General features: G+C 59.7%; 1 protein-coding gene across 1 annotated transcript; it reads left to right on the top strand.

The window, feature by feature from the left end:
• The first annotated feature begins 458 nt into the window (after positions 1-458).
• DUSP14 (dual specificity phosphatase 14) lies at positions 459-12,053 on the top strand. The gene is made up of 3 exons (XM_041425315.1): positions 459-584; positions 9,230-9,325; positions 10,665-12,053. Exon 3 carries the CDS (start codon positions 10,784-10,786, stop codon positions 11,378-11,380), a length of 597 nt encoding a protein of 198 aa, XP_041281249.1. The 5' UTR covers positions 459-584; positions 9,230-9,325; positions 10,665-10,783; the 3' UTR covers positions 11,381-12,053.
• The last annotated feature ends 720 nt before the right edge of the window (positions 12,054-12,773 follow it).

The raw sequence follows: 12,773 nt of genomic DNA, 5'->3' as shown, positions 1-12,773 counted from the left end.
CCACATCCCCACACGATGTGCCGTCCCCAGTGGGACCCTGCCACATCCCTGTGCCCACAGCGACCACCTCTCCCTGCCATGGCCCTTCACTGACTTCAACACATCCCATCCCCACAGTGATCCCATCATGTCCCCACTGGGATCCCCACTGTCTCCATCCTCACAGGGACCCCCACTCGTCCCCACACAGAGGAGCCACATCCCCACAGGGACCCCGTGTTTTCTCCACAGTGACACTCAGCTGTTCCCATCCCCACAGCGACCCCGCCATGTCGCCCCCGGGAGCCCCCTGTTCCCGTCCCCACAGGGCCTCGCCGCCCCCACAGCGGCTCCCACTCCCACAGGCCCCGCGGGCCCGGCGGCGGCGGCGCCTTTAAGCGGGGCCGGTCTCCCGGAGCCCCCGCCCGGGGGCCGGGCCGGGCCGCCCCCCGTAGCCTGGTAACGGCGGCTCTGCGGGCGGGGGCGGCCCCGGCAGCCGCGGTCAGGTGGCACCGCCGAGACGGAGCCGGCCGAGCACGATAAAAGTCCCGGCCCGCCGCCGCCACGGCCGCGAGGGAGCGCGGAGCCGCCGCCCGGGAGCCATGGTAGGGACGGGCAGGGCCGGGCGGGGGGAGCCGGGGCGCTCGGGCTGGGGGGCCCCGCCGTTCCCCGCTGTGTTCGCTGTCCCCAGCCCGCCCCGCTCGCTTACGGTGCCTCCGGAGGGGCCCCCGGCGGGCGGGACGGGACGCGGGGAGGTTCCGATCCGCGGCGGGCTCAGGGTACCGGGGTTGTGCCGCGGGACAGCGGCCCCGCTGCGGCGGGACGGGGCGGCCGGGGAGCCCCACGGAGCGGGACGCGGCAAAGAACGCGGTGGGCGCTGCTCAGAGCCCGGCTGAGCCCGGCGGGAGAGCGGGGGGCACCTCCGAGCTGCACCGGGGCAGCCGCGGGCACGGCTCCGGGGGTTGCTCGACGTGGAGCCAGCCCCAGCCCGGGCTGTGCTGGAGCAGGGCTCCATCCCTGCATCCTGGCTCCGCACCCACCTCTGGCTGCTGCCCGCGGCACCCCCAGCTCAGCATCATCCCCTGGACCCTGCTCTTGCACCCCTGCTGTGGGCTCCCATCCCTGGCTCCTGCCCTTGCACTCCTGCTCTGGTCATCCATCCCTGGCTCTTGCCCTTCCTTCCATCCCTGGATCCTGCTCTTGCACCCCTGCTGTGGGCACCCATCCCTGCCTCCTGCCCTCTCTCCAATCCCTGGCTCCTGCCCTCTCTCGCATTCCTAGATCCTGCCCTTGCACTCCTGCTCTGAGCATCCATCCCTGGCTCCTGCCCATCAGTGTGCTGGAGTGGAGCTCCCATCCCTGGCTCCTGCCCTCTCTTCCATCCCTAGATCCTGCCCTTGCACTCCTGCCCTGGCTCCCATCCCTGGCTCCTGCCCTCCACACCCCCTCTCCCAGGGCACCCCGGTGTCCCCAAGCCCCGCTGGGTGCCTGCAGCTGCCCGGCCTCACATCCAGCCCGGCTGCATGCACGGCCCTTGACTCAGCTCCGGAGCAGCTGCTTTGAGCAACACCGGTAATCAATGAGTGGCATTTGGCTGTAGGGAGATGGGGCAGGATTATAACCTGTTCGACTGGGCAGCAAATGAGCCTTTTATTCTGGAGGTTTGAGTGTTGGCAGATGCCTTAATATCATGTTGCAAGTTCAGTTTATCCCTAATGCCCCTGCCTCAGGAATGGTGGAGGATTAGCACTGACAAAACACTGTTTTCCCTTATGATACACCGGCTCAGCTGCCCTTCTCTGGCAGGGAGTGGATTCCTCCCCCAGGCCTCGCTGTAAACCTTGGTGTTTGCTGTGTTCCCGGTGGTTGGGACGGGCTCTGTGGCACTCTGGTTCCCAAGGAATGGGAAGGAAGGATCCCTAATTTGGGGGACACGTGCTGTTCCCCGCTGGCAGAGAGATCTGATGCCACGACTTGGCTGACGTGACCCTGGTGAACGTCAGGGGAGCAGTAATGCAGCAGGTTTTAATCAATTTGTGCCTGGAAGGTGTGAACGTGCAGCTCTGCCTGTCCTTCCTGCCCCCTGGACAGGGACACAGACATCCCGGTTTCCTCCAGGAACAAAGGTGAAATCCCAGGGATTTCATCCGAGTCCTCGAGTCCTCGCTGCGGGGTCTGCTCTGGGCTCTGGCACTGCTTCCTCGTTGGTCAGGGCAAGATGGAAATTTGCATGGCTTAATTCAAAACCTGATCCCAGCTGGAATCTCAGAGCTGGAAAGCCGGAGAGCTCATGCTGCTCCAGTGCTAGAAACATACAGGATGTGGGGGGAAATCTGCCTGAGCCAGGCTCCATGGGAGGGAGGAAAAAAGGGATGCAGAGCCACCACCAAAAAAGTCTCAGGTCTCTGCTCGGGGAGCCAGAACCAGCTTTGTCCCACGGAACCAGCCACCTGCACGCCTGGGCATGCAGGAAAAGGCTGGGAATGAGGAGTGGGGAAAAGGCACCTGAGCAGGGCAGTGGGGCCTGGGAGCACCATGTGCTGACCCCACCAGAGCCATCTCCTACAGGCTGTTCACCAGAGAAGCCTTCCAGGCTTCCTGCCACCGCTGCAGGACTTTCCTTCCAGGGTGGTTTTCCCTGGAAGGGAGGGGTAACACCTCAAACCAGGCACGGGAGCTTCTCCCAGCCCCTCCTCTCCAGGTACACAGCACACACACACCCATTTATCGCTTCAGAAAGGACACTCTGAGCAGCCATGACGTGAAGAGAGGGCTCTGGCATTTGGAAATAGCTGAGGAATCTCTGAACAGGAGCCCCAGCTCCCTGGATGCTTGGGAATAAAGCCAGGAACTGGGAGGCAAAGGCACTGCCCACCCTTCCCGGGGCACCTGTGGTGCAGGCAGTGCGTGGGCTCAGCTCACACAGCTACTCCCCTGCTTCAAAAATAGTATAAAATTATCATAATCAGGCAGGTTTGGGGTTCCCAGCAGGAAGAATCAACAGGTGCTGCCACAGTCACCCCTAGGCCAGATGGGTCAGGATTCCCAGGCCAATGAGAATTAATTCTCATTTATTTTCACCATCCCACCCTGCAGTGTGGGGGGATCTGCAGGTCCCTCCCTTTAGGGGCAGGAGGAAATGTGAATTTGCACAGCATCCCTGGGAAAGAAAATTCCCCCCAGCCTGGAGCAGCCAGAGCTCCTCCAGGGAGCCGAGGGGTGCTGCTCACAGGGGAGGAAGCCCCACGTGTAAATAAACTCCATCTCCCCCAAACTGATTAAAAAGCCTCTCTGCCTGTCACCCGACACAACCCCACGGGTGTGCTCAGAGCTGACCTCATTCCTCACAGCTGCTGCGGGCACATCCCTGTGCTCCCCTGCCCGGCCTCGGGCAGCCTGGGCAAGGCGTGGGCAGCCCCTGCCCCAGAGCTGACCTCATTCCTCACAGCTGCTGCGGGCACATCCCTGTGCTCCCCGCCGTGCCCAGCCAGCCCCTGCCTGCCGGGAGTGCCTCCGGAGGGGAATGTGCCACCATCAGGTTCATCTTTGAGCCCCCCTGGGAAGCCAGGCAGCTGAGAGCATGCAGCAGTTGGCAGTGCCCCTGGAAAAGGCCCGGGTGAGGCCAGCACGGAGGCACCGGGCCGTTTCCAGGACACGTCGCAGCGAATTCGCAGCTGCCTTCAATTTCATGGGCTCTGGGGTGGGCTGGGGCAGAGCCCCACGAGCAGCAGGCACAGCCCTGGGCCCGGCAGGGTCACACACGAGCAATCACACCAGGTCCCTGTGTTTTGTTCTGCTAACAGGGAAGAGATTGTGTCCCTCCTGTCAGCTGTGACTGCGCAGGGCACGGCTCCGGAAAAAACAAGGCTCCATCTTGCAGCACCCCGGGAGCCAGAGCCAGGCGTGGGTCTGCTCCCTGAACGTGCCCCCCCTGCTCTCCATCCACCTCCCCCGGGGTCACACTTGGACACAGGGAGCAGGGGATGGAGCTTTCCTAAACTCCACCTGCAATCCAGATGCCATCAGCTGGCGCTGGAATAATCTGTGGTGCTCCAGAAGAGGCGGTATCACCACTCGGGGCTGGAAAACAGCCCTCAGTGCTCAGGAACCGATGCTGCACGCAACTGTCGGATCCCTTGGTGACTCCTCACAGCTTAGTTGTGGATTTTAAAGCATTTCACGTGCCTCCCAGGAGTTTTTAGGCAGGATGCAGGTGGCCTCCATGCTTGGGGAGCCCTGTGCCCCCGCTGCGCTCTCCCAGCGAGCAGCACACAGAGCCCGTGGCTCTGAAAGCACAGACGTGGCGTTTAAAAGAAAGATGGTTTGTTTTTCTTGCATCAAATCCCTCGCTGCTTGCCGAGGGAGCCTTGTCCTCAGAGCAGAGCAAGGATTTCTAAATACCAGCGTGCCCCAGGTTGTGCCCGCTGCCCGTCTCGCTCCGTCCCTGCGGCCGGCAGCTCTCCCTGTGGCCAGAGGTTTGGCTGGCAGCTGGCAGGATCCAGCTGCCAGCTGGAGAGGCAGCAGTGCCTGTTCCTGCTGTGGAAGGGGGCGGCTGCACAGCAGGATCACAGCGTGGCAGGGATCACAGCGTGGCCGTGGGCAGCGCCGCTGTCGCAGGAGTTGGTGGCAGTGGGAATCCAGAGGCTGCCGAGCTGCTGCCCTGCCTGGCAGCCTGGGACCCTGCCCGTGGCACCCAGCGGCATGCTCAGATGGAAAACCTCACCGCCCGTTTTTCCTGCTGGGAGAATGGCAGTCAGGGGGTGCTTTTGGCCGGCAGAGCACTCGGGCACTGCTCAGCACCTCGGGCTGGGTTAGAGTCACCAGCCCTGAGCCTGGTGCCAGCCCGAGCCTCGGTGCTGCCCTGTGGGAGCAGAGCCTGCCTGTGGAGCGAGGGTGGCTCATCCTCAGCAGAGGCAGGAGGCAGTGGCTGAGCCTTGCCAAGCCCTGGCCTCACCCCACTGCTGCCAGCGGGAGGGACACAGGAGTGTCAGCTGTCACCCCTCTGGAGTGAGGCAGCAGGCTGGGACAGGCTCCTGAGGGATTGCCAGCCCTGCACCCGGGATGCTGCCCTGGCTCTGGGAGCAGCCTGCATGCCAGGCACGGGGGGCAGGCAGGACTCTGTGCTTGCAGACCAACCTGCTTGCTCTGGGGTCGTTCAGCTTCCCAGGAGAGCCAGGGACTGGTTGCAGGGTGTCTTGTCGTGCGTTTTGGGCACGATTCCCCTTTTTGTGGATCCTGGGGGAAGTTACTGGTGTGTTCTGGCAAGCGCGGGGACCCAGCTGTGCTGGGAGCTGCACAAGCAGCCAGGCCTGCTCAGAGCTCCGGGCAGACAGATTATTATCTTGATTTAACATCTGACAGCTCCCATCCTGCTCGGAGAGGCCAGCCCAGGCTGCCAGCAGAATCACTCGGGGGTTGGTCGCAGCATCCTCTGTCTCAGCCCAGATCACCCCGCCTGCTCCCCTTCCTTCTTTCCCATTCCAAACCCGAGCCACTCGACCTTTCCGTGGTGAGGATGTGCTGATGGCCCTGACCCACACGAGAGGAGCCTGTGATGGCTCCAGGAGCACAACCAAAGGCAGGAGAGCAGAACCAAGGGCTAGGAAGAGAGGAGCCGGCAGCTCCCACTCGTTCTCTCCCCTCCCAGCTCTGCTTTGGGCTCCCTTGGACTCAGCACAAGCAAGCCCTGACCCCAGAATGGCTGCAGTTTGTGCTGTCTGCTGAAATTTATTTGAAATGCCACTCTCCAGGACCATTTCTGAAGCAATTTGCTGTTCAGCCTGGCTGGGAAGAGCCCTGAGCAGGCTCGTTCATTCAGCGCCTGCGATATTGACTCTTCTCTTTACTGCAGGATTAGAGAGCATTTGTCATCTCCAAAATGAATAACTTTTCCTCTCCTGGGAGGGGGGAGAAGCCTTGCCTCAGTACTGACATTTTGCACACCCAGCCCACAAACCTGCTTCAAATCCCAGATGATGATCTGGGAATTAAACCAGGGCCTTCAGTGTCTCTGTTCCCTGGGCAGAGCAGGGCCCACCCTGCACTAAATCTGAGCTCCAGAGGGGGAAAGGGGAGCTCTCACCTGTCCAGGTACCAGCCCCATGCTTGTTCCTGCCACACAGCCCAACAGAAACTCAAGTGCCCCAGGGACAAGCCACAGCCTCAGCTCTCAAGACAGAGGAGCTGCATTAAAAAACAAACAAACAAAAAAAAACCCTTAAAAATCAGAGCAAACCACCCGGCAGCACCAGAATAAGAAGGCAGAAGCTCAGACTTGCCAACTCATTGTCTAGAGCCCGACCAGTTCTCCTTCCTGTCCTGGAGATCACAGCACTCAACTCACAAACTCACCCTGTTTGTCATTTGAGCTTCCAGAGGTGTTTTCAAGTCTTTCTCAGGAGGTCCAGGAACCAGCAATGCTTTCCCGTGGGAATTTCAGCCTTTGTTAACAGGACTGCGTTCCCAGGAATGAAAGCAAGAGAAACAAACTCCAGCTGTTGCAAGATTTGGAAGAGCAGAGCCACGAGCATTGCCAGCAGCAACCTTTCCAAGGGGCTGCACCACCAAAGCACCAAGCACGGCTTCGGGGTTGCTGCATTGCTTTGGAATTCCTCTTACCTGGAAAGGAGCTGCTCTGGGGCCAGGAGATCCAGCCCAGGTGGGATACAGCCAGCCTTCCATGGGAGCAGCTACAGGGCTAGGCACCTGCCCCTCCTCCTGCCACCAGGGAGGCACGAAGCTCAGCCTGGAGGTGCAGCAGGAGAGACCTGGGAGCTGCAGAGCTGCTGGGTGCAGGATGAGATCCAGGTGGATGGGGGCTGGAGAAGTATCCCCTCGCCATAAACCTGAGGATGGTGCTGGCCAGGAGCGCTGGGAAAGGACCTGGAGGCTTTGAAGAGCAGAGTGTTCTCCAGGCTGTAATTAGCCACTGGCTTCCCCCACCCCTGATTATGCAGAGGAGGGAAATGGCAGAACCCACCAGTCTGCCGGGGAGGGAGGAGGCTGCTGCAGTCCTGCCCCTGCTGCAGCGGGGTCCCTCTGCCACCCCGGGGACCCCCTGCCACCCCAGGGTCCCAGCCCTCCCTCTGGGCACTGTCTGGGATCAGCACGTGGGTAAGACCAAGTCACAGTCTGGAAAGGGATTTCCTGTGGGTCAGGGCTGCTGCAAGATTAATTAATTCATTAACTGGAGTCAGCCCAGAAAAGGAGGATGTGATGGCAGGAGCACCTGGATGCTGCCGGCCCACTGTTCTCCTGAAGGGCCATCTGCACCCCTGGGGATGTCAGGCCTTTGCAGGAAAGCCCAGTGACATTCCAGCTCCTTTGGAGGGCACTTCCAGTGCTGCTTTAGGGACGGTTCTGGATGCAGCCCTTGGACAGGCTCCAGCACCCTGGGGCACCAGCTTTGGGCTGCTGTGACTCCCCAGCCTATGCCAGCACTCAGAAACCCCAGCCAAGGAGCAGTGGGAGAAGAGGTGGGGTTTTTATTTCCATGAGGTGGGGCACCCTGGCTGTTCCTGGCATGCAGAGGCTGAAGGGGCACCGGTGCCCCTCCCTGTGCCCTGCCAGGAGCCTCTTGTGCCATCAGCCTTCCCAGGCACAGCCACGCCGGGCTGTGGGAGTGCTTTGTTCCATCTTCAGCGATTTTCTCCTTTTTTGTTCTGCACTCAGCCTCGGCTGGGAGGAGGCTTTTCATTCCTTTTCTCTTCCTCTGCCCCAGCACAATGAGGGGAATGGCTGCGTGAAGAGCAACAGTGTTGGATTACAGCGGGATGCGGTGGGATAAGGCGGGTGTGCTGGGAAAGGCAGGGGGACTCTCACGGGAGCAAAGCAGGGCCGGGCAGGAGGGATGCAGGGCTGGGCACCGATGAAGGCTCACACCTGGGACTCTCAGGCAGCAAAGCAGGGCACTTGGGGCCGGGCAGGAGGGGTGCAGGGCTGGGCACCGATGAAGGCTCTCACCTGGGACTCTCAGGCAGCAAAGCAGGGCACTTGGGGCCGGGCAGGAGGGATGCAGGGCTGGGCACCGATGAAGGCTCACACCTGCGAGCCTGCGGGAGCCGGAGCTGCTGCCAGCCCAGGCAGACGAGCCCCTTCCCTTCGCAGCTCCCAGCAGCTGCTCAGCCCGGTGTGTGTGGGCAGCAGCGTGGCTCTGTCACATGCCTGAGCCAGCAGTCGCAGCCGGTGCCATCCCAGCCAGCTCCCGCTGCGGGCACAGCACCCAGGGGACACGGCGCTGCATAAGGGCTGTCCCCAGCCCCGGGCACCTGGGCTGTGGGCACAGCAGCCTCATCCCTCGCTGGAATAATGAGGTTCTCCTCAAGATACTCCCTCCTTCTGGCTGAGAGCTGCTCTGGTTCGGGGGGGGAGCTGTGTCGGCCATGCCGAGCCCCGGGGATGCTTTGTGTGTGTGCTGGGATGTAACAGGTTGGATGGAGCAGCTGTGGCTGCCCCTGCGTCCCTGGAGATGTCCAGGGACAGGCTGGATGGGGCTTGGAGCCAGCTGGGATGGGATGGGATGGGATGGGATGGGATGGGATGGGATGGGATGGGATGAGCAGGTGTTTGCCGCTGGCATGGCAGCCCCAGTTTGCAGAGCAAGCCCAGCCTGTCACATGCAAATCCCTGGATAAGTTCCTGCCTGCAAACAGGAACCACTTTATGGAAAGCAGCAGAGCCCTTCCCAAACTGCTCCAGCTGCCCCGGGAGCAGCTGGAGGCTCTGCCTTGCTCAGAGCTGGTTCGGGACAGCACTGCTCTCATCCAGCAGCGTTTCCCAGGTGATTCACCTCCACTCTGAGGGGGTCTGGGAAAGGAACGGGGTGTTGGCCCCATCCTCAGCTTTTTGGGAGCATGGTGCTGTGCCTCTGGCATCAGCTCTGCCCCTTCCCATTTCCAGGAATGGGGAACAGGGGGTCCCCAGTGGGTGGCTTGGGCACCGTTAGGACACAGATCTGCCCCAGCTGTCTGGGCTTGGGTGGATACTAAAGAAGACATTAGAGTAAATTAATTACTTAAATGACTTAATTATTTTTGAGCCATGACTTCTGTGCCAGCCTCAGATTCCTGTGGGCTCACCGTGATTTGAGTGCCGTGTTGGCAGGAATTGGTGACATTTGGCAGCAAGTGCCACCCTGAGTCCTCAGTCTCTCTGTGGGGAAGCCGTGGTCCTCCCTCCCAGTTCCTGGACACCCCCCTGACTGGTGTCCAGCACAGATCCCAGTACAATCCATGCTCTTTTGTCTCCCCAGCTCAGCACTGGACACTCTCCCTGAGCCGTCCCAGCCCCAGCAGCCCAGGGCACGCGGTGCCACTCCGTGACTTAGAGCAGGACTTTGTGACCAAGGGTAAGTGCCCAAATCCTTTGCATTGTCAGTAAGAGCTGCTTGAGAGCAGGGATTTCCCCTGCTCAAAGAACTTTATTCCTCTGAAAAAAACACACCTTTCCTTGCTGCTCCAGCTGGGTGGAAGCTGAGCACTCGTAGCTGCAGCAAAAACCTTGTTGGGGCAGGAACTTTTACAGGTTTAGGTCCACAGCTTCAGGAGCTGCTCAAGTAGTTGCCAGCAGGGAAGAGCCACGGAGGAGGCCACGCTATGCTCATTAAGTTTCTCTGCCACAGAGCCAAAAATCCACTGGCAGCACCACCAGCCATGCTGGGACCTGCTGGTGCTTCCCAGAGCATGACATGAGGGCACACAGCTGAGGGCAGGGGAAGCCACAGACCTTTAAAGGACCCTCTTAAAATAATTAGGAATTCTGGAGGGACAGATCCGTCTCCCCAAGGCCCTGAGCATCCCAAGTCCCCTCAGCTCTGCCAGTGCCACCAGGGTGGGCTCAGAGGTACCTGGGCAGGGACTCCCCAGCCTGCACAGACTGGAGCCTTTCTGTGCCCTTCTCCAAACAGAGAATACACAAACTGATAAATTATTGATACTCCAGGGCTCATCCCCTTGCCTGCAGCTTCTCCCTGGCTTTGGAGGTGCCCCAGAGGAGCAGGGGGAGTCAGAGCAGGGACCCTCCAGGCCCGTGTGGCTCTCGGAGGTGATCCCAGGCTTCTGCCAAGCATCAGTCAGGCATTAAAGCAGGACAAGAGCCTCCCCTGTCCCAGCCTCAGCTCTTGGGTTTTCCTCCCAGCTTCTGACATAACCAGGTCACTCTTTCCACACTTGCCCTGCCTCCGTGAGAGCCGATGACTGATGGGGCTGGACGTGACTCACCGCCTTTCCTAATGAGCGACTTTCCTCTGTTTGTGTGCTTTGGCGGGGCCTTTCCTACACCTAAAAAGGAGAAGGGTGGCACTGGGGAGAGGGCAGCGTGCTGGAAATTGCTGGCATCTGCTGTTCCTCACCATCCCTTTGAACTGTGGCCAGCTGTGAAGCTGCTGTGTTTGAGCACGGAAAAGGTGTAGCTCACCTTCCACGTGCTGCTCCAGGTGAGATGCTGTCCAGGCCCACAGGTAAACCCTTGGCCAGTAATCGGAGTTAATTAGGCTGAAGATTTTTTTTGTTACTATCTGTCCAGGCAGTGCCTGGGGGACAGCAGTAATGAGCACTGTGAGCCCAGCCCCACATTCCCCACGGAGCTTTGCCAGGCCACAGCAGGGCGAGCTGGGCTTTCCTGTTCCCTGGCACAGACACAGGTGAGGGACAGCTCCCCGCTCACGTGGCCTCGCTTGTGTTTTGCAGTGACTAAGCAGCGGGAGCTCTCGCTGTCCTGCCGCCACCAGGCCAGACAATCCCTCCCTTGGCTGCAGATCCCCTTGGCTCTCTTCCCATAATGGAAGCCTGAGTGCCAAGGATCCTCCATGACCTCCAGAAGCCACAACTCCCTGCCGAGAACTCTGATGGCTCCGCGAATGCTCTCCGAAGGTGCCCTGGGGGGCATCGCCCAGATCACGCCCTCGCTGTACCTGAGCCGGGGCAGCGTCGCCTCCAACCGGCACCTGCTGCTGTCCCGGGGCATCACCTGCATCATCAACGCCACCATCGAGATCCCCAACTTCAACTGGCCGCAGTTTGAGTACGTCAAAGTGCCTTTGGCTGACATGCCCAACGCCCCCATCTCGCTGTACTTCGACAGCGTGGCCGACAAGATCCACAGCGTGGCGCGGAAGCACGGCGCCGCGCTGGTGCACTGCGCCGCCGGCGTCAGCAGGTCGGCCACGCTCTGCATCGCCTTCCTCATGAAGTACCACAAGGTCTCCCTCTTCGAGGCCTACAACTGGGTCAAGTCGCGGCGCCCCGTGATCCGGCCCAACGTGGGCTTCTGGAGGCAGCTGATAGACTACGAGAGGAAGCTCTTTGGGAAGACCACGGTTAAAATGGTACAGACGCCCTATGGCATCATCCCAGACGTTTACGAGAGAGAGAGGAGACCCCTGATGCCTTACTGGGGAATTTAATGGGACTGCAGAGGGGAAGCACGACGGAGGGGACGCGCTGTTTCGAGTCCACCAGGCTGGAGATGTTCCCTTCTCCTTCTACAGCCAACTTTGGTTCTCCACCATACAGCAGAACCTCAATTCTCACCTCACTAACCTGCAAGGCCAACGATTCCCTTCAAAGCATTTTTCTCTACGGGGATTTCCCATCTGCATCTCTGATTTAGCAAAACCAGGTCTCATTATAAGTTTATTCCTTCCATAAAGCCTACGTCTATTTTTCCTTTTTTTAGTCAGTTTATTAGGATCCTGCGAGGAAGGGCCTCAGAGGCATTGGGCAGAGTGGATGGCCCAAGCGCGCTTTGTGCTGCAGTAGTAGCCTGGATATTTTGTTATAGCTTGTTTGCTTCCTTGCAAAACCCTGTAGTGGCTCAGGAGCAGCACTGGCGAGGCCCTGCTCCACAGCAGCAGGTTTTCCAAGCACCAGGGAGGCAGGAATACAGGGGCTGTGGTGCTGGTGTTTTCTTTAACACTCATAGTGACTCTCAGTATATAGTGTTTGAGATCTTTAGTCAGCTCTTAATCGTATTCAAAGTTAGGGGGAAAAAAGGGAAAAAACGAACAAACAAACAAAAAGATTGAATCAGTCCGTGTCGGCCACAAGTAAAATAAAAATTGAGCAATTCAAATCAAATAAATACAAGATCCTTTTTCACTCATTCCATGCCAGGGCAATAGCCCTGGAATACACTTCAACTGCTGGAAAATGCTGGTGTGTTTTGTGGGTGGAAAGTTGACAGATCTTGTCCAGAAGCGAGAGGGTTGAAGCCGCTGGGCAGCCAAAGAGACGCTCAGGAATGTGTGCATGGCCCCTGCCCGGGCTGGGCTGGGCTGGGCGAGCAGCATCCCGGCAGGCAGCCCAGCCCGGAGGGCTGAACCCCCCCGGGGAAGGGTGAACCCCCCCGGGGAAGGGTGAACCCCCCGGGGAAGGGTGAATCCCCGGGGAAGGGTGAACCCCCCCAGGGAGGGCTGAATCCCCCGGTTCCTCAGCTCCAGCTCCCCTCGGGTCCTGCCTTAGCCCATCCCTGCCTCTCTCCATTCCGTCCTCAAGGTTATGCTGCATTCCAGGGCTGCTCCTCTCTGTCCCCAGGGCGGTGACAGAGGCCTGGCCTTGCTTGGAGTGTGCCAGGAGCGACTCCAGCCCCAGCCCTTCCCTGGAGAAGCCTTCCCATGGCTCCAGGGGCAGGGACTGGTTCCTTGGAGTGTGACTGGAGCCCTGAGAAGGCACCAGAGTTTCTGTTGCCTCTGGAGGAGGAGCAGGCAGAGTGCTGCGATCGCTGTCTGATTTAAATGAGATTCTATACTTGTAAAAAAAAAAAATCAATAAAGATTAAACCAGAACATGTGTTGGTTT

This window comes from Onychostruthus taczanowskii, unplaced genomic scaffold (genome assembly GCF_017590055.1).
Source record: "Onychostruthus taczanowskii isolate IOZ18803 unplaced genomic scaffold, ASM1759005v1 scaffold89, whole genome shotgun sequence".
In the NCBI taxonomy this organism is placed as follows: domain Eukaryota; kingdom Metazoa; phylum Chordata; class Aves; order Passeriformes; family Passeridae; genus Onychostruthus; species Onychostruthus taczanowskii.
Note: the sequence above shows the minus strand (reverse complement) of the source record. Positions and strands in the feature narration are given on the sequence as shown.

Bases quoted from the DNA above. Each gene is read 5' to 3' on its own strand.
- DUSP14 (XM_041425315.1), top strand. From the start codon at position 10,784: ATGACCTCCAGAAGCCACAACTCCCTGCCGAGAACTCTGATGGCTCCG.